The sequence below is a fragment of the Portunus trituberculatus genome, chromosome 43 (genome assembly GCF_017591435.1).
Source record: "Portunus trituberculatus isolate SZX2019 chromosome 43, ASM1759143v1, whole genome shotgun sequence".
Taxonomy (NCBI): Eukaryota; Metazoa; Arthropoda; class Malacostraca; order Decapoda; family Portunidae; genus Portunus; species Portunus trituberculatus.
The window spans coordinates 20539190-20561689 of NC_059297.1; the positions used below are offsets into that span (position 1 = coordinate 20539190).

General features: G+C 36.7%; 1 protein-coding gene across 2 annotated transcripts in view; it reads left to right on the forward strand.

Annotated features, from left to right (window-relative positions):
• Window positions 1–1723: 1723 nt before the first annotated feature.
• LOC123518332 (putative phospholipase B-like 2) overlaps window positions 1724–22500 on the forward strand; it is a 39395-nt gene continuing 18618 nt past the window's right edge. The window contains exons 1-5 of one of the 2 annotated variants that reach the window (XM_045279095.1): window positions 1724–1856; window positions 10861–11036; window positions 13783–13896; window positions 16826–16961; window positions 20855–20940. In XM_045279095.1, coding sequence (XP_045135030.1) covers window positions 10864–11036; window positions 13783–13896; window positions 16826–16961; window positions 20855–20940 — 509 coding nt within the window. In that variant the 5' untranslated portion in view covers window positions 1724–1856; window positions 10861–10863. Of the gene's footprint in view, window positions 1857–1924; window positions 1988–10860; window positions 11037–13782; window positions 13897–16825; window positions 16962–20854; window positions 20941–22500 lie in introns of those variants that run through there. The other variant, XM_045279094.1, reaches the window with a different exon arrangement.

Below are 22500 nucleotides of genomic sequence, written 5' to 3' on the forward strand. Positions count from 1 at the left end.
TCAATCTACCTCCACCATGGACTGTGATCTAGTTAATAAATGTCTTGATCTCATCCATGCCCGAGAAGGTGCTGGTGCCATGGTCCATTTCACTTGGATACTCTCCTATGTGGGTATCCTACTAAATAAAAAGGCAGACCGCCTTGCTCAGTGTGCCCTTCAAGACGATACAGTGGACCCTTCCTTTGAGTACACTCTGGACTATGTTAAGAGTAGCATTAAGGACTTTGTACATAGTAGCTTTAGTGACCAGTTGGAGCTTTGTTACCATAGAGGCAGTGGCACTAGTCTTCAATATGCACGTCACTCCCAGAGCTGTGCTTACACCTATGGGAGACACACTGCATCACACGACAGGGTGACAATGAGGCTTAGATTAGGTTATAAATACTTTTGGGAAGTCAGTGCTTCTCCAGGTGTGCACTGTGTGCTATGTGCTACACCAAGAGGACACACTCTGCATCATTATGTCATGGAATGTCCTCTCATTGCTAAATTTAGGCTGCAAGGTCTGCATGACTTGTATAGCCTCATTGACCATCTCCTTGACTCAGCCACTCTCAGGGATATAGGTACTCAAGGATATCCTGTGTTTGCTCCCAGAGTGTAGGATATTTATGCAATAAGGTGTGCAATATCTGTATTTACTATTTATTTACTTATATTCTTGTAATGTATACTATATATTTATATATTTTTTATACTCTACCCTTATGTCTTTGTCCAGGGGTTGGTGGTAAGGTCCATCCTCCTCCTTTGTTCTATTTCATTATTAATTCAGCAATAAATGTATCAATCAATCAATCAATCTTTACAGGAGTTGCTGATTCAAAGGCCCGGGGCTCCAGAGGGATTCAGACAAAATAGAATAGGTAGAATGGCACTGAATGCACCGAGTTACACAGCAGTAGAAGCTTTGAGAGGTGATATGGGATGGAGCACTTTTAGGGAAAGACTAGTTAAAGCCACACTTAGGTACAAGGTTGGAAAGAATGAATGATGAAAGAATAGTGAGGAAGGTGTACCTGTGGAATGAAAGTGGGAGTCAATGGAGGAAGAGGTGCATGAGAATGACAGAGAGGAGTGGATTACAAGTGGTATGGGGAATAAGAATGGCTGGGAGGAATCAAAATGAGTGTGAATGGATCGTGACAAGAAGAGGCAGGGTAGGAACTGAATGGGATGCGAGGAAATGGAGGAGTGAGATAGACAGAGAGGTGAAGTGGGTGGGACTGAATATATGGAAGAATGAGATGGAACGAGAGTACTCTGGAATGGTACAAGGAAAAGGAAGCCCCGATGTATGAAAGGTGGTATGATGGCATCCTGGGTGGTGATCTCCTCCGAGCGAGGGCACAGTGTATGGATGTAAATGCAAGGAACTACAGGTGGTCTGAGTCCCGCAGCAAAGTGTGCCAAATGTGTGACATGGGGGAGGACGAGACGGTGGAGCATGTCATGCTGGAGTGTGAGAAGTATGAGAGACAGGCATGAGATGAGGCAAGTGATTTTGAGTGAATTAGGGCATAACAGGGATGAAAGAGTGGAGAAGACAGGAAGGGAATGGATGGTGTTGCTGTTGCTGGGACTATGTAAAGGGACGAGTGAAAGGATGATTGAGGCAGTGAAGGATTATCTGGAGAGAATGTGGCGAGCGAGTTGTAGGGATGATTAGTGAATAGAATACTGCTCTATCTTTTAATATTTTTTTCTGTTTTTTTTTTTTTTTTCCTCTTCTACAGGAGTTACCGATCCAAAGGTTGCTCCGGAGCGATCCCGAGCCATTTGTAGCATCAAGATCAAGATCAAGTTAGTCAGCTGAGCCTGAGTGAGAGCTGACTCGGCTCCAAGATCCGGTAAAGTGTTTTCATGAATAGTTGAACGCTGATTATTATTTTCTTTCATGAGTAGATTATTCTGATTCTGATTATGATTTACAATGCGCAGGGCACCACGTCTCGTGCATAACAGGCACATTTTTCTTTTGGTTTGTTGGTGTGGGGAAGGGATCTGAGTGTGGAAAGGAGGAAAGTCGATGAAGTACATTTCCTAGTGTTGAGGTGGTGTTGTGATAAATTATTTGATATTTGTTTAGAGAATGTTTCTAGGTAAAAGTACAGAATAGGACCTCTCCCTTTTCCTCAATCCCACCCCGCCCCACCTGCTCCAGCAAGCTGGGGGTACTGTTGGGAATTAGGGGTTTTAGGGGGGGAGAGCCAAAAGAGGCGAGATATGGCGATCCCAAAAAAATCCAAAGGCAAAAACCCGTTTTTTAAGAAAATTTTGGAAAATGTAAGAATTCATGGATAATTTTTGCTGAAATTATCCTAACCTAACCTAACCTGCTAGCTGGGGGGTTCCCCCGGACCTCTCCCTTAACTATCCTAACTTAACTTAACCGTCCCATAACCTTACCAAAAAAAAAAAAGAAAAAAAAATTGGAAAATGTAAAAATTCATGAATAATTTTTGCTGAAATTATTCTAACATAACATAACCTGCTAGCCGGGGGGATGCGGTCTCCGGACCTCCCCCCTAAACTATCCTAACCTAACCTAACCTAACCTTACCATGAACACTAACCCAGCCTAACCAAAATGCAGATACTAACCCAAAATACCAATAACCAAATCACAGTGGACTTCTGCAGGTACCAGAATGTTAATTTAATTACTATGGCATTACAAAAGCCGTCCCCACATTAAAAATATCACAGACATGTTGTATAGTAAGTACTCTTGCATCATTGTTTCAATGATTAGAAAGGAGGTGCCATTCTTTACTTTTTTCCTGTGTCGATTGTACTATTGTCTAAAATACATTGAGGAGGCCTTTTCCAGTCATTTATGGTGCATGGAAAGTAAGAGTACTTGTATGCATCTGCTAGTATGATGCAAGTGATTATGACAGAAGTAGGGCATATTAGGAATGAAAGAGTAGAGAAGACAGGAAGGGAATGGATAGTGTTACTGCTGGAACTGTGTAGAGATGAATGAATGAGAGGATGATTTGTTAAGGAGTATGATATGCTTGGTTGTGTGTAACGCAAGTATGTTCATTATTTGTGCCATGTAGTTAGACTATGTATGTGAATCAGTGTCAATGTGATTGTGATTTTTACATAAGTGTACCTATGTCTATGTCTGCCAGACGTTCAAATTTAATTTGATGGTGATCTAACCTCCATCCTCGCTGACTCAGACTAATAGGGGAAAAGGTTGGTCTGACAAATGCGAATGTCCGACTTGCACAAATTCCTCCTCCTCCTCCTCAAAAAAAAAAAAAAGGGGGGGAGGGGCAGGCAGTTCAACTTGGATTTTAAGGGGGTAGTGAAGGATTTATTTATTTAATTTTAGGTGATTAAAAATTTTGGGATTACTATTGTCTCTCCAAAACCTTCAGGCCCTAAATTACCTGATGGTGCAGTTTATCTATTTTTTTTATAATTAAATACCCTTCCCACCAGGAAGCCATTTTTAAATGTCATGCAGTTGTGTCATTGCCTGACTCAAGCCCTACACAGTGTATGGCCGGGCGTCTAGAGGGGAGGTGCATCATTTAGCTCTCTACCCTTTCAGAAATAACATCCTTACAGGCATAAATTGAGAAGAATTAGATTCAGAAACTTCAAGAAACAAATGTATTATTGCGAGACAGCTGTGGCTGACAGCTGGACCTTGAACTCTCGCCTTCCCTCCGTCATGCGTGTTATATACCGCTTGCATGCTTCTGCACCCTATGATCTTTTCAAACACTGTTTTTCTCACTACCTTCATCATGACAACTGTCGTGATCCGAGCTGTTGCATGACATTGCACAAATTCTCTAGCTACTGGTTACAAAAAGTTAAAGGTTTTTTCTACCTTTAATTAATAAAAATAATATCTATACATAAAATATTTGATACGGCGCTGGCAAATGACAATCACAACTCCTGTCGCTTTCTCCACTGCAATTCATTACAATTTCTCTTACAACCATACAAGAATTACTTTAATCTCATATACGAATGCAACAACGTAACTCGTCACTGAACATACATAATTGTCTCGTGCAATAATTCAAACTTTCTCTCTTCATCTTTCAATATCTGAACACTGTGCTTTATTTATCCTTAAATCTCATATGTAGTAATTACAACATTCGCCCTTTCAACCGGTTACTCATATATGTAAATGAATTACTTTTACTTGGTACATGAATATAAGCAACCAACGTAACACACCACTGAATATAATGACAAATCTTGATATCTCCACACAAGTAACTTCACTCAGTGAATCTCTTTCTCTTTGTATTCATACATAAGAACTACGTTAACTTTGAACACAAATATGTACACACAAGTAAATATGTTGTGTAACTTATTCGTCAGAGCAACACCCATGCACACATGTATGTAGCTGTATACAAGATCATTTACTGTGGAGACTCAATACTTGAACTTAATTCGTTCCAATTGGCCATTCAAGTATTAAAAAGTTCGACTATTGATACCTATAAATCAGGTACAGGCAACCCCCGCTTAACGAAGGGGTTACGTTCCTAAAAAAACCTTCATTAAGCGAAACTTTGTTAAGTGAACTGATTATAACAAGTTTAACCCCTGACTTGAATTTCCATTGAGAGTAAACAAAGCGTGAGTGCATCATAGTACTCGCACAGTGAAAGGTTTAATGAAAGTAAAAATTATGAAGTTAAACATTTAGGCAGTTTAATTTAAGTCATTATAATGTACACTAATGTATGTATGTACATAACTTTATAAGTGAAAGGTTTAATGAAAGTAAAAATTATGAAGTTAAACATTTAGGCAGTTTAATTTAAGTCATTATAATGTACACTAATGTATGTATGTACATAACTTTATAATGTTGATGATCTTAAATTTATGAAGGGAGGGAGAGTGAAACGGGAAATACACTAACCGGCATTTTGTGGAATGTAAACAAAGGGCGCATCATTGCATCACATACAAAACTTATGTACCACATTTCCACAAGGCTTTCCATTTTATCCATTGTAGAGTCACGAGTTCAGGTGGTTCTTTTAGCTTGCAAGGAAGATACAGTCTCACCAGCCTTCTTGATAGAGTCTACTGACTTGAAAATAGTAGAGACAGTAGATGGAGTCAAGATGGTGGTGAGCAATGCTATTAGTTTTCTCACCTCTCTGGTGTCTGTGAATAATATCCAGCTTCACTTCGAGAGTAAGAGATTTCCTGGTCTTCTTAGCAATGCTAGGTGACATTGCAGGGCGTTTTGGTGGTAAGTTGAGCGAGGGAAGACGAGCTGCTGCTGATGCTGTTATTGTTTTGAACAGAGGCAGTGAGTGTTGCGCGTGTTGTCCACGAGAGGCGCTGGTGTATTCAAAAGCCTGTTGGCTTGCGTGATACGGCGGGGCTTTCAAACTTGGAAAATATTACCTGGATAAAAATTCGTTAAAGTGAGTTTGGTGTTCATTAAACGAGCAGATGGTAGTAAAATGAAACCTTCGTTGTAGCGAAATTTGGTTGTGTGAACCTTCGTTAAGCGGGGGTTGCCTGTACTAGAAGTGTATTTAAAGTAAAGGGAAAAGCAAGAAATAATAAGAGAAAGCAAAAAATAATAAGAGAAAACAACAAAACAAAGAATACATAAACACAACACTCACTGCGTCACTGCCTTCACCACTCACACCACAGTCAGTCACCATCTCCCTCTGAGCTTTACCACTTTATCAAAAATCCAATTATCAAAAATAACCCAGGATTCTTCAACTGTTATGAGAGTGTTAGTATCTCCTTAGATAACTGATGTATCAAGCAGAGCAAAGGGCAGATTTGATTAACAGATACAGTTTTAGATAATTAGTTAATATTATATAGCATTTGATATTAGGTCAGCAGATATATGATTGATATAGATAAGGAAGAGAAGTAGTTCCAACACAGAGGCCTGAGAGATGCTATTAGTAACAGGGAGGGGAGGATTGTAAGACTCACCCACTACAACCTCCATAGATCTATTGGTAAGAAAAACTTTAATCAAGTTTAAGACTGTACCTTCAATGCAATGCATTGGAGTTTGTGTTGAAAGCTTTTGGGAAAAAAAAATTCAACATTGTCACTTACTGAATATATAATTTTTCTATCAAATTACCATTATCTGTTCAATAAGTGACCATTACCATTGTTCATTCAATAAGTGACATCATTATATGTTAACAATAATTGCTTTTCAACAGCTCTCCCTTATTAGAACCCAAATTGAATAAGACAATAGAATTAGTCCTCAAATATTGATAGAGTTTGGAAGTTATGATTCTCTCCAAAACTTCACATGATTTAGAGGTAAGAATTACAGGTCTGTAATTAAGGGGATAACATTATTTCCTTTTCTTAGAGATGGGTGTAGTGAAAGAAGAGTTACCTGACTTAGGTTTTATTGCACATAAACTGTACTGGAGTCACAGCCTGAAAACAACATAAATGGTTGCTCACATAATATGTACGTATATACTATTTTAAGGGAGGTGGTGGCATTGTGGATAAGGGAGTGTGGGATCAGGCAGACGTCCACGCGTAGGTTCGAATCTCACTACATAGCACTTTGAAGCTATGCCATTTGTTGAGTGGTTTAAAGTTACCTACATATCACCAAGATACCCAGGTTCTAGGTGATTACACCGAAGATGCTCTTGGATGGTGATATGGGCCCTAACATGGGTACCTGTTTGATTTTTTTTTTTTTTAAAGTAAAGCTGGATAAATTTCATTTGGGTCTGTAGCATAGAATTAATGCTATTCAGAGCTTTAAAACATCAGAGATAGACAACCAAACTCCATGAAGGATCTCTTCATGAAATTGATGAAGTGACTGAAATTTGTTCTGGCCAGTCTGGAATTTTTAAGAGAGATCAGAAATCAGGCATTCTTTGGCTTCCCTGTGTGAAAAGTTTACTTCCTGAAGAGTTAGAGGTCTATGAAAAGATGTGGAAAAGTGTAGGTTTTTATCATCAATGTAGCAATGGACTGTGGATAAGACAAGAAGTTTGGTTTAAAAGATCACTAATGAATAATATCAAGAGAATTGATGGCAGGCTTCCAGCCACTTATCACCTCCCATATGCCTTGTCACCCATTATTAATAACTTTATCACTGTCTTAAAATTCATGCATAATTATTTTAGTCAGCATTATTATTATTATTATTATTATTATTATTATTATTATTATTATTATTATTATTAATTTTAGTTTACATTGTTGATATAGTTTTAATTGCAGCCTAACCCAATGCTAGTACCTTCAGTACCCTGCCATGATTTATCTTAATTTCATCAAATTGAATGGTCAATTGTGGGATTTACTACTTTGTCATGTAAAAATGGTTAGGTTGCAATGAAATGTAAAAATTAAAAGATGATACTGGACTGTAAAAAAATGAGGGTTATCTGTACTTGTATGCAGAATGAATAAATTCACACTTGAGATATCATAAAAATGAAACAACATAATAGCATGTAGCAGAATTAGTGTAGTTAAAAAAAAAAAACTATTGTAAAAGGGAATCATATATTAGGGAATACCTGTATATTAGGTCTAATAATACTGGTTCAGGGGGTGCTGTGAATTTACCATGAAAGCCAGCTGTGACCTCACTGAATATTTCCCTTTGTGGCTCACAACACAACACAAGGGGGTAGTCACAGCCTGCCCTCTAAAGACAACTCTCTTCCTTCACACACACACACGCACACACACACACACACACACACACACACACACACACACACACACACACACACACACACACACACACACACACACACACCGCGTAGTGTAGTGGGTGGTTAGCACGCTCAACTCACAATCGAGAGGGCCGGGTTTGAGTCCTGGCGGCGAGACAAATGGGCAAGCCTCTTAATGTGTGGCCCCTGTTCACCTAGCAGTAAATAGGTACGGGATGTAACTCGAGGGGTTGTGGCCTCGCTTTCCTGGTGTGTGGAGTGTGTTATGGTCTCAGCCCTACCCGAAGATCGGTCTATGAGCTCTGAGCTCGCTCCGTAATGGGGAAGACTGGCTGGGTGACCAGCAGGCGACCGAGGTGAATTACACACACACACACACACACACACACACACACACACACACACACACACACACACACACACACACACACACAGGAGGACTGGTCAATGGAAGGATCAGAGACAACATGGGGAAATACACTATTGACACTGGCAATGGAAAATGTGTTAACTCAGTGGGTCAAAGAAGATACTAGGTTTGGAGGAGAGGGAGCATCGTCAAGACTGGACTTGGTCTTTAGTACAGAGCCAATGGTCATTGAGGAGATGAGGGTGGAGTGCCCTTTAGCAAAGAGTGATCATGCAGTTTTGGAGTTCAAGGTGATAGACGAAGAGAAATCTAGAAGAAATGAAGAATATAAAGTGGGAAGATGGAATTATGCCAAGACAGATTTTGGAAACCTAAAGAAATTCTTTCAAGAGACAAATTGGATGAAATTCAAGAGTGCTAAGGAGCAAATGAAAAGTGGAAGGAATTTATAAAAATATACAAAGAAGGTGAGAAAAATTTGTACCAATAAGACAACATAGAGAAGTTGGAAAGCAGGACTGGTTTAACGATAGATGTGAAAAGGCTAGAACAAGAAAAGAGGATGCATGGAAGAGGTGGAGAAGGAAAAGACGGATTAAGCAGTGGGAAAGTTACAAAAGAGCAAGAAATGAATATGTGTTGATTAGAAGAGAAGAAAGAAAGAAACAAGAAAAGGATATAATTGATAAATGTAAAGACCAACCAAGGCTTTTTACAGACATGTGAACAACAACATCAAAAATAGAGAAAGTATTGAAAGTTTAGAAGTAAATGGAGTATGCAGTGAAGATCCCAGGAAATGGCAGAGGCTATGAATGGATGCTTTCGGAAGGTATTCACAAAGGAGACTGCTTTTGACAAACCACTGGTAATGGAACAGAAAGGGATTATGAAGGAGTTTCAAGTAACTGTGGAGGAGATCAAGAACATGATGGGGAGTTTAGAAGTGAGAAAAGCTGTGGGACCTGATGGGGTATCAGGATGGATTTTAAGAGAATGCAGGGAGCAATTGGCAGAAAAAGTTTGTGAAGTAATTGATGCCTCATTAAGGGAAGGTGTAGTGCCCCAAGACTGGAAAAGAGCTAACATTGTCCCAATCTATAAATCAGGTAACAAGAGAGACCCATTGAACTATAGACCAGTGTCACTTACAAGTGTGGTAGCTAAGATGTGTGAGAGGGTGGTGAAGAATAGATGGACAGACTTCTTGGAGAAAAATGACATACTTTGTGAGTGTCAATTTGGTTTTAGAAAGGGCGTTCATGCACGACAAACCTGATATGTTACTATTCGAGGGTGATAGATGTAATACAGGAAAGAGATGGTTGGGCTGATGGAATATATCTGGATTTAAAAAAGGCCTTTGATAAGGTACCACACCAGAGACTGATCTGGAAACTTGAAATGGTAGGAGGAGTGCATGGCAGTTTACTAAAATGGATGGAAGACTTTTGGTAGGAAGAGAAATGAGAACAATAATTAAGGACAGACCATCAGAATGGGGATTGGTGGAGAGTGGAGTTCCACAGGGATCAGTGTTGGCACCAGTAATGTTCGCAGTCTACATAAATGACATGGTGGATGGGGTGTCCAGTTATGTGAGCCTATTTGCAGACGATGCAAAATTGTTAAGAAAAGTGAGATGTGACAAAGATTGCGAACTACTCCAGGAAGACTTGGACAGAATATGGAAATGGAGCTGTACATGGCAAATGGAGTTCAACACGACAAAATGCAAGAAAATAGAGTTTGGCAAGAGTGAAAGAAGAATCAGGAGTATGTACAAGATAGGAAATGAAGACATAAAACCAGTCATGAAGAAAAAGACCTTGGGGTGACAATTACCAATGACCTATCGCCAGAGAGACATATAAACAAAATAATTGGAGAAGTATTGAACTTATTGAGGAACATAAGAGTGGCGTTCGATATATAGATGAAGAAATGATGAAGAAAATAATTACTGCAATGATAAGACCGAGGCTTGAATATGCAACAATACAGTGGGCTCGAACTTAAAGAAACACATAAGGAAACTAGAGAAAGTACAGAGGGCTGCAACAAAATGGTGCCTGACTTAAGAGATTTGACTTATGAAGACAGACTGAAAAGAATGCAACTTCCAACCCTGGAAAACAGAAGAGAAAGGGGAGACCTGATAGCAATATACAGAGTGATGATTGGCATGGAAAAATGGATAGGGAAGATCTGTGTATGTGGAATGGAAGAATGTCGAGAGGGCATGGGAAAAAACTAAAATGGCCACTTATAGGAGAGATGTGAAAAATATAGCTTCCTCATAGAAGGGTGGAAGCATGGAATAGTTTAGACGTGGAAGTGGTCAACGCAAGGAATATTCATGATTTTAAGAAAAAGCTGGACATTAATAGATATGGAGACGGGACAACACGAGCATAGCTCTTTTCCCGTATGTTACAATTAGGTAAATACAATTAGGTAAATACACACACACACACACACACACACAAAAAAAAAAAAAGATGAAGACTGCTATATCAGTCAAGAAGTCCCATTTCCTTTTGACTTGTTTAGAGACTGGCACCTCTGTTTTTTTTTTTTTTTTTTTTTTTTTTTTAGCATTTGTTGCCCTTGGCCAGTTCACCATTTTACATAAAAAATATGTTTTAGTATTATTATCATCATTATTATAATAATTATTATTCATTCATTTATTCATTTATTTATCTGCTTGATTATTTGTTTACTTTGTTGTTATTTATTTGTTTGTTTATTTTTCAGATCATGATGAATAAGATTGTTTTCTTGGCATGGCTTTGGGCTGCTGTTCTACTGAAGCCAACACTCTCAGTTCTGATGAGTGTGACATTTGATGGATCTAATTATTATACTCATGAAAAAATTATGAAGAATTGGGTGGCCAAAGGAAGCTTCCATGACAACACATTTAAGGATGGGTAAGTACAAAATATGGTGTGAACATTATGAAGACTCTCCTAAAGATTGCAAAACATTATTCACTTGTGGGTATATTGCTGATAGGCAGGCATATTAATATTGCATTATCTATATTATAAAAAGATTGAAGGTACTATAGGAATATGTAATAATATCTATACACACACTGTTGGTCATCTTGTAACAAAATTTAGTGTGTAGTGATGTATATACCTACAAGAATCTGTGATTTTTAACTACAACATTTATTTTGTTCCCACAGTTTTAATCCCTTGAGTACCATGATGCATTTCTATATTTTTCTGGTTACTATTTGGTGATTTTATATAGGTTCAAAAACTCATATGGGGGATTAAAATAGTAAAGACTGTGACCATTAATCTTCTGACCTCCACAGATCCTTCCTAATGTCAATAAAATGGTCAAATCATACACAAATCTCAAGATAAAAATTTGTGCCAGTATTGAAGGAGTTTATAAAGACTAGTCTCATTTTATGACCGTCTCATTTAATGACTGCTCAAAGATATGACAACTTTATGTTGAGGAATATTTTGAAAGAGCAGTAAATATAATGTCAAATAACTAATAGTATATATTATGTGCCATACGGAAACTCGATCCCGATGTTAGCAACCTTTCAGCCAGCTACAAAGACACCCAGGGCAGTCTAGAATTAAAATAAACATAGCAATTTGTCATTTCTTTTACTTTTCTCTCAGAATAAATAAAAGTATTTCACTTTATTTTCAGTAAGGAACCTAGTAATGGACGAAATACATTACAAATGACAAAATTTAGGTGATATGTGAAAATGTTATACAAGGCCTAATCCAATACTGTTAAGAGCCAGTTGAAGGTGGGTTGCACTTAATAGCGATTTTGCTTACTGACAGGATGTCAGGAATCTAACCCTTTCACTCATTGAGGATACAGGGATCCTCCTTTAATGCGCGGGAAAGGGACCAAGAAAATGTGCACACATAGCGAAAATGCACTAATCGAATAATAGAACCCTATATTTATAAATAAGATTGGGACTGGGACCCACCAAGACTGACCCCCAACACACCTGTGTGGTATAGGGTATTTTCTTGCGTTTACAGTCCTCCATCCACAAAAGCAATGCCTTTTCCATCACTGACACGTATGGATCATGAACTACCTTCACAGTATTATCGCTAGGATGAGGTAATGCCTCCTGCACTGCATTCTTTATGGTCTCTTTTACATTTCACCATGTTACACACTGTGGACTCATTAATAGAGTAAAATATGCCTACTTCATGGACCTTGGTTATAATGGTTAATTTCTCTCGAAGTGAAAATATTTCACGTTTCTTGATAAGCTTGCTGTCCTTCACTCGATCTGTCAGGAAATTATGGCTAGGAAAGGAAAGCTGGCCAATGATACTGAACACAAGGAGATATTGTATGTACCTGTTATGAAAAATCACTTACCATCATCATTATTTCTGTAGTGGGGGAAGAGAGAGAGAGAGAGAGAGAGAGAGAGAGAGAGAGAGAGAGAGAGAGAGAGAGCTGCCTATGAGTCAGGTATCTCTTCAGCCACACCCAGCTCGGATAAGGTGTAAGGAGCCATTTCCTGTTGTCTGGAGTGAAGAGGTTAAGATCATCATGACTGGGAGAAGAAACTTTCATATTATGAATCACAGATTTAATTTCAGTTAAAGTTGTAACTGTCAAGTAAAAAGATAATTGAGTTGGCACAGGCATATAGTTATTGAAAGAATTTTGTGTACTGTCATTGTTGTTGGCTAATGAACTACCTATAGTACTGAAGTAATCATTGAAATGTGTGGCTACGTTGTCATTCTCAGTAACAGTATTGCCATAAAAAGTGAGAGTTGACAGTAACTTTAATTGAGTTTTTCCCAATAAATTATTAATTATATCCCAGGCCTTCTATTACCAGAATTGATTGAAAGTTTATTTCCATAGTAATTTTCTTGAGTTGCTTTAGTTTTAGAGGTTACTTTATTTCTAAGAGATTTAAAGGTTGTTCCATAGGTAAGAGGCTATTTTATGTATAACTTCTGTAATTTGTTATGTTGCTTAATTAACTATTTATTTATTAATTTGATTAGTTAATTAATTAATTAATTTATTTATTTGTATTTATTTATTTATTTAGAAGAGAGAGAGAGAGAGAGAGAGAGAGAGAGAGAGAGAGAGAGAGAGAGAGAGAGAGAGAGAGAGAGAGAGAGAGAGAGAACTGGGGTTGATGAAAAGTGTAGACGACAAACATAAACAAACTTCCCAGTCTGGGTGTTGCGTCTATGTGCACAATAACTTGACTTGCTTTCGTGTTTATTCTCTTGAATCTTCTGAGTTTTCCACCATCTGGCTTTAACTCAAGCAATATACAAGTTTAAGGGGTCACAAGAAAATGAAGCAGCTGATGCCAGTTGGTGGCAGAAAAATGCCTCCTCCTCATCTCCTGCTTTGTTTTTGGTGTCCCTTGCAAGATTTGACCGTGTGATGTATTAATATATTTTTTTAAGATCTGAGTAACAAAATTCCCAAAGTAGGCAGACTTTCCCACTGGCCAGGAACGTAACCACCCATATTACCATTGTTTTCTATAGGAAAATTATGTTTGAATAACGTGATTTTGAATAATGTAACATCTCCAGGAATGTAACCCTTGTGTACTTTGCATTTATTCTTTTTACAAAAGTTTACAAAATCACTATATATTTTAATGCATTTACTTCTAAACAGATGGGGATACTTGGAGATAGAAACCAACCCCTCCTATCCTGACACAATCCAGGCTTATGCTGCTGGGTATGTTGAAGGTGCTTTAAGTACAGATATGATCTACAAATCATACAGGTGAGTAATTCATTAAGTAGCTTACTTTTGAAGTTATTCCAAGTGTCAGTAAAAGCTGATCTGTAATTTTGCCTATCCATATATATATATATATATATATATATATATATATATATATATATATATATATATATATATATATATATATATATATATGGACATGGACATGGACATGGGTGGCCAATGCTCTGTATTTCTTATTTATTTCAGATATAGCAAATATATTTTGGAATAATCATAATGATAAAATATAATGCACATTAATGACCTCAAACATTTGCTTAGCTCAGCCACCAAAAATCCATCTGAATTATATAATATTTTTTACTGTGTTTTGCTAAATCAAATATGTTTCAGTGTTTTAAACATTTCTATCTTTACAACACATTATCTTACCATTTTGGATCACACAAGGTGATGTCTGGTATGATGAGTTATCTTAATGCTCTAAAAGTTTTTTTTTACACTACTATTAGTGTATCATGAATATCGGTTTGTAACAAAATCATTGAGTGACAAATATTTTGATAGTGTAAAGAAAATATTTTGTTATGTGGCCGACATTTGTCATCATTGGGTTATTGCTAGTAATAATTTCCTTTTATCATTTACTATTGTTTAAAAGATATTTACCTATTATTAGTATTTTAACGATTTCAAACCATTTTCAAGATTTTAATTTTTTTCTTTATGTTGTGGCCTATAGCACCTGCAGGTAACTTGAAGAATATGGGAAGCGCTGTTAAGATTCCGCCTATTAGTGGCACAGGCAATTTTATATATATAGTGGTACCCATACCCAAGTGCATCTTTGATGTAACCACCTAGAACTTAGGTATCTTGGTGACATGTAGGTAACTTTAAACCACTTGACAAATGGCAAGTAATAGAGCGATATGTAGTGGGATTCGAACCTATGCATGGACATCTGTCTGATCCCACGCTCATCACCCTATCCACTATGCCACTTACTCCCTTACTATTCACGGGAGTAGACCAGGGATTCTCAAAAGTGGCCATATGAATAACCAGGGAATCAGTGGATATTTACTATTGAGTTGAAGAGGCCATTAGAGCCTCCATTTTGAAATTCTTGATAATGGTTTGTGAAAATTTTATGTATATTAGCCACCATTAGATTTTTAAAATATATTTATTTCTTAGTTAGGTAACGATATGTTACCTAATTTTCTTCAGTAAATTTTCATATATTTCAACAGTTCTGGTAACACTACCTTCAACCAAGTCATCCTCAAGAAATTTTCTTACTGTGTCTTACCTTTTTATTATGTTGCTTGTCAACTACTGCTGCTACTGTTACTACTACTACTAAATCCAGTGATAATATTGATTTTGGTATCTGTGTTTTTATTCATCAAATTAAAAAGCTAGACTGCTAGGTGGTCAATAGAAAATTTGAAACCTCTTTGGGGGTTGATGAGCTAATAAAGTTAAGAACCCTTGCTTTAGACAATAACCCAATATTGTTGCCAAAAAAATTCATTGCTATAATGCTCACTTATGGTGGTGAATGAATAGATGCTTTATACAGTAATACTCTGCTTAACGAACGTTCGTCTAACGAATTTCCGGTTTAACGTATTATATAAAGTTAGACCAAAAAGTCCACATAACGTACAACCACATCCGTTTTAGCGAATTTTCTGGGTTTGAATTTGCCGGGTGAGGGACCAAATGCGGCAGCTTCGCTGTGATTTTCTGGCTCCCCACCTGTCTCTAGTGCTCCTGGAGCTGGATCCAAGATTCTTTAACAAGCTCAGAGCAACCTCCTTCCGTGAAATGGCTTCCATGATTACACAGTAATTTACGTACATTTTATACAGTTTTATACGTACTTTGGCAAAGAACAGATTTTTGCAATCTACGGACAGGGTCGTGCACACATTTGTCTGTTGTTTCAAGGGTTGAGTGTATATGCATTTATGTTCACAAAACAACATTTCTATTAGCTTTTTACAAACCTTGCCCCCAAGAAAGGATTGTTTTGTAATGCATAAAGTGAAATCTTACATGGAATACCAAAAAATAAAGCAGAGATGATGAGATCGGCCACAGACGGCGGAAACTTCGGTGAGTTGGCCGCTTCTTCTTCTTCTTGTGACCTTTTTAGCTTGGCTTGTTGTCTTTCACCACGATATTAAATTTGTTTCCACTCCTCTATTGCCTGCTATAATGGATATCATATCTTAGTATTCATATACGCTCATGCCATGAGGATAACCTGGACTCCGTGTCACTGAGTGATAGTGAATTAGTAATGAAATACTGCAGTGATAGTGAATTAGTAATGAAATACTGCGGTATTTCATTACTAATTCACTATCACTCAGTGCCACGGAGTCCAGGTTATCCTCATGGCATGAGCGTATATGAATACTAAGATATGATATCCATTATAGCAGGCAATAGAGGAGTGGAAACAAATTTGATATCGTGGTGAAAGACAACACGCCAAGCTAAAAAGGTCACATGAAGAAGAAGAAGCGGCCAAGTCGCCGGAGTCTCCGCCGTCTGTGGCCGATCTCATCATCTCTGCTTTATTTTTTGGTATTCCATGTAAGATTTCACTTTATGCATTACAAAACAATCCTTTCTTGGGGGCAAGACTTGTAAAAAGCTAATAGAAATATATATATATATATATATATATATATATATATATATATATATATATATATATATATATATATATAATTTTTTTTTTAACCCATGTGGTATGTTGGGGACCACCCCAGAACACATTCCCCCTATTTCCATTATTTCCTATGAGAAAATAACGTCCGCTTAACGAATTTCCACTCTACGAACAGCTTTGACACCCCCCTATCCTGTTCGTTAAGCGGAGTATTACTGTCCTATATTTTGCATTCATGTTGATTACTACTTATGTTTGTTTTTTTGTCCTCAGAAACACAATGGAAGGATTGTGTGAGTGGAAGTCAAAAGAGTTTTGCGACAGTTTGCGCTCTTATCTCAAAACCAATTTCCAATGGATGCAGACCATGATTGCTCAGAAGAGAAACAGTTGTCCAGTCTGGCATAATGTAAATATGTTTACATTTTTATTTAATTTTGAATCTCTAGTATACCTAAGGATGACATAACAAAGTTAATTTGAATATTGAAAATATCCTGTAATACTGTAATGGTTTCTTTATTATTAATGATTTTGTTTGAAGATTCTACCTTACTTTATGTCTAGTGTAATACTTTTATTCATCCACAATCCATTCCAGTACACTATATGAATTGTTATTTGTACGAATGGCAAATAATTTTTTCTCTTAAGAAATAATGTAAATTGGATTAATTCATTCCAGACCCACAGATGATTGCCTATTTAACCTTTAAGGGGAGCATCCGGTTTAGATCATGGTTGTCATGTCTCTGGTAAAAATGCATGAATCACTCTGATTTTTATGTTGTGAAGTATTGGGAACATGTACATCAATATTAGACATTCATCCCCATTCTAGTCCCCAACCCCGCCATGCAATTATAATTGCAACTAAAACTTACAAGTGTTATTCTGGCATTATTATTTGCCCCATGACCTTCATTTTCCTGTGGCAAAGACACGTTATAATATGAAATGTTTCTATGTCGTTAGATTTTTTATTTCATCTTTTATTTTTGTTGTATGACTTTTTTTTTCAAAATCTTATTTTTTTACTTTTTTTTTTGACCAGAAGATATTATATTAATACAAAATTACAGGTCACTTATATAAAAATAGCAACGTGAATTGAAAGAAGTATTCTTCTCCTTTTTAGTTTTTGTTTCATTGAAATCAAGCTAAAATTGGCTTCAAAATAGGAAGTTTATTCAGGTTTACTATATGTTCTTTTCATTATCTACAATCTCAAAATACAATTAGATGTATTTCTAAGCACATCAGGCTCCTAGTCCCCCCTGTCAATGATATGTTGGTCCTGAAGAGGCTTTTCTTCCAATGTCCAGCCCTCACTTTTTCTGGTTGTGATGTGTTCTTCAAGTTGCATGTTGTGCAGTGCATAGTTTTGGTGTTCTTGTATACATCAGGGTTGAAACTGTAGTCAAAGGCATCAGCATGATCAATGAGAGGAAAGAAAAATTTTCATCCTCCTTTTCGTCAGCATGACAAGCTCATTGTCACTATCTTCATTTCCTTTCTCAGTATTTTGTAGAAGAGCTTCTCTAATTGTGAGTAATGAGGTCTTTTCTTCTTCATTTCCTATTATTTGTTCTGCGTGAGATGTGGTGGGCTGTGATGTGGGAGTGGCAGGCAGTGGTGTGGTGGTGGTGGGTGACGCGAGGATGTGTACTGGAGCATCTGAGGTGTCAGATTCAACACACTCTTTTTATTCTTTGAGCTTCCATACTCATATTCAAGGCGTCCTTCCTCTGCTTATAATTCTTAGAAACCCGTCCCATGGTTTCTATATGAAAAACTACAGGCAGGAGGCAGAAGAATGTTGTTTTTCTCACGAATGCCGTACTAGGGATCCAGTGTACCGGAATACAGGCAACCCCCGTTTAACGAAGGGCTTACGTTCCTAAAAAACACTTCGTTAAGCAAAACTTCGTTAAGCGAACCGATTATAACAAGTTTAACCCCTGATTTGAACTTCCATTGAGAGTAAGCAAAGCGAGAGTGCATCATAGTACAGTAAAAGGTTTAATGAAAGTAAAAATTATGAAGTTAAACATTTAGGTAGTTTAATTTAAGTCATTATAATGTACACTAATGTATGTATGTATATAACTCTATAATGTTGATGATCTTAACTTTATGAAGGGAAGAAGAGTGAAATGGGAAAGACACTAATCGGCAACCTGTGGAATGTAAACAAAGTGCGCATCATTGTACTGCATACAAAACTTATGTACCACATTTCCACAAGGCTTTCCATTTTATCCATTGTAGAGTCATGAGTTCAGGTGGTTCTTTTAGCTTGCAAGGAAGATACGGTCTCACCAGCCTTCTTAATAGAGTCTGCTGACTTGAAAATAGAGACAGTATAATATGGAGTCAAGATAGTGGCCAGCACTGCTATAGTTTTCTGGCCTCTCTCGTGTCTGTGAATAATATCTAGCTTCATTTGGAGAGTAAGAGACTTCCTGGTCTTCTTACGAACACTAGGCCAGTTGCAGGGCATTTTGGTGGTAAGTTGAGCTAGGGAAGACAAGCTGCTGCTGACGCTGTTATGTTTTGACTGGGGGGTGAATGTTGCGCGTGTTGTCCACGAGAGGCTTGATCTTGATTTTGATCTTTATTCTATAGGGGTCCCAGGATTTTTCCTGAGGCAGGCCTTAGTACCAGCAGCTCCTGGTGTATTCAAAAGCCAGTCAGCTTGCGTGATATGGTGGGGCTTTCAAATTTTGAAAAAAAAATTACCTGGATAAAACTTCATTAAAGCGAGTTTGGTGTTTGTTAAACGAGCAGATGGTAGTAAAATGAAACCTTCGTTGTAGCGAAATTTCGTTGTGTGAACCTTCGTTAAACGGGGGTTACCTGTACTAATATATTGCTTCGTTATTAATGGTATTACTGGTATCAGAACAGGACAATGGCGGCGGTGGGTAGGGAAGGCCAGAGCTTTGTTTACGACAATGTGTGCAGCCATTCGATTACCAGATATTTTCACCACTAATAAGCCTTTGGTGCTACTTTAAGTCTCTAAATGAAAAACTACAGATAGAATGCAGGAGAATGTTATTCTGACAACTGCAACAGCACAACTGGCAGAGGGGAGATAGGGAGAGGCCAGGGAGCATTTGTATACAACCATGTGTGTGGACGTTTTACTACCAGGTATTTTTCCGAGTATTAAATTGAACTTTTGTGTTCGAGTATTGAAAAGTTTGACTATTAAGATGTTTGAGTATTGAGTCTCCACTGTGTGTAAGAACCATGAAAAATAACATCAGACATGTGAAAAATTATTTTTCTTACCTGGTAAATACAAATGATGTGATGGCAGAAACCTTTTGCTTGCATGTTGCTCACTGAGGATCGTGCTATATTGGTGATGAAAGGCGGCACGTTGTTTGCAATACTTATTGTACCAGAGCATTTGGTCTGTTACCCCACATCACCATATATATATATATATATATATATATATATATATATATATATATATATATATATATATATATATACACACACACACACACAGGTGTAGGTGCTGTGCATGGAATTACTGAGTGCGGAAAGTACTGTGTGCGGCAATTGCAAAAAAAGTCAGGTGGTACATAGCGCGTCTTGAATAGGTACGCAACATGGTACACACAAGACAACAGTTAGCTGTAATGTAGCGTAGCTCTGCCCTCCCCCCTCCCACTCGCTGGGTACCTATTAACTGTGCTATGTACTGCACCTGTGTGTGTATATATATATATATATATATATATATATATATATATATATATATATATATATATATATATATATATATTGCAGTTATGTAAATATTGCAAGAATCATGCTATCTTTTCAGTGTTTTTTTTTTTTTCGTATAATTAGAACTTTTTTTTATTTTGGCCTGCCTCTTGTAAAGGAACAGTTTGATATTTAGTCATGCTGATTTTTAAGATTTCTATTCATATGAAAATTAATGCATATTAATTGAAAAGTAAATAATAATCCTCATTACTCTATTGCTTATTTTGCAGCAGCTTTCAAAGAGATGTATCCTTAAGAGTGTAACCAGATATTTTGTGAAGGTGTGATTATGGGTAGGAATTCAGAGAAGTAATGTTATAGTAACTTGTACAATGGATAAGGGGATGTTAAGTTCCATACATCATCAGGATTGATAAACATCATTGATGTGCAAAAAGTAAGCTGACCAATTCATTCATCCCAAAAATGCAAGAAAAAAAAAAAAAAAAGAAAATGAAAAAAAGGCATGGATTGAAATTTTTTTTTTCATGAAGTAATTTTGATTTGCAGGTAGAATTAATTTTAGCTCAACTTCAAGGAGTCACTGATGGCTACAATAAAACTGCCAAGGAACCCATGATGGAAGGTGCAATTCTGTGAGTTCATGTACTACCTAGTTTTTTTTTAATTTTAGAAATATGTAGTTCATAGTTATGTTATGTTTTGCTGATGACTTAGTATGTCATGAAAACAGTAATAATAGAATATATCAGGGACTGGGGGCACACTTTTGTTCCCAGTGTTTATACTTTAATTGAAAGAGTTTGACTAGGCAAGATGCAAGGATACAGGCACAGTTTTGGAAAGAAATAAGGGTCACCATTGCATCATTGGTCATTCTTAAAATCATTCATTACCTCTCACACTCACAATTCATCTCAAAGATGCAGTAGGCTCTGTATCAAAAAACTCTCCCAAGACCAAAAATATACATATAAAGCAAATATTCAATAATTTTGAAATATACTGTAATTTATGATGTTTCATAAAATAAAATGAGTGTTCAATAGCCTTAAAGGAGTTGTTATATCCAAAATAAAAGATTTAGTAAACAGAATAAACTTTGAAAATTTAAAGTGTGGGTTGCCAATGGTAGGCCGTCAGCCAATTGTATTCTACTTACCAATACATGAGGGTACTTTTTCCTCAATCCATGCAGTGATTTAGTTTGTATTATATAAAATATAATAGTTAATTTTCATGGTGATAAAGTGGGGTTTTTTACTTTGTTAAAATGGATAGATTCCAATGAAAACTCTGTAAGAGTGAATGGGTGATAAATGAACCGTGAAAGACTATGGATTCACTGTAGTGTGTCCAGAGCTAATTAATGAGTGTCATTAAATTTCATAATTAGATTTATTGTTAACAAAAATACCTTATGTTTTCTAATGGGTTTGAATATTACTCTGTAAGAGATGCCAGTGATTTACTGGTGCCTGACTTACTCAATGACCATTAGCAGGATCAGCACACTCAGTACAGGATAAGTACACTTTATATTTTTCCTGTGCAACTGCTTCACATCTTCCTTCTTCATTGTGTTTATTTCAAATGTGTCAACTCACCCTGGTCTCATCTCTTGAGGAAAAAATGAATAATTCTGTTTGCCAAATTTGGATGACAAGCTGAAATAATTCTGTCCACATATGGGTGTAGCAAATGAAGCCTGCATGAGCTCCCTATGACTAATAGTGACTTTAGAGCACTAGAAGAAAAAACCTGTCTATACAACTGCTCAAAATGCTAATGCCTGAAAGATGCTTTTTTTTTTTTTTTTTTTTTCTCTTCTTCTTCTTCCTTCCTACATTTAGAAGATGAAAAGTTAACATCAGTATTCAAGAAAATAAAGCAATTATTATGTTTATTATGTATATATATATATATATATATATATATATATATATATATATATATATATATATATATATATATATATATATATATATATATATATATATATATATATATATATATATATACAGGCAACCCCTGCTTAACGAAAGTTCACACAACGAAATTTCGCTACAACAAACGTTTCCTTTTACTACCATCTGCTCGTAAAACGAACACCAAACTCGCTTTAACTAAATTTTGTCCAGGTAATTTTTTTCCAAGTTTGAAAACCCCGCTGTATCACGCAAGCCGACAAGCTT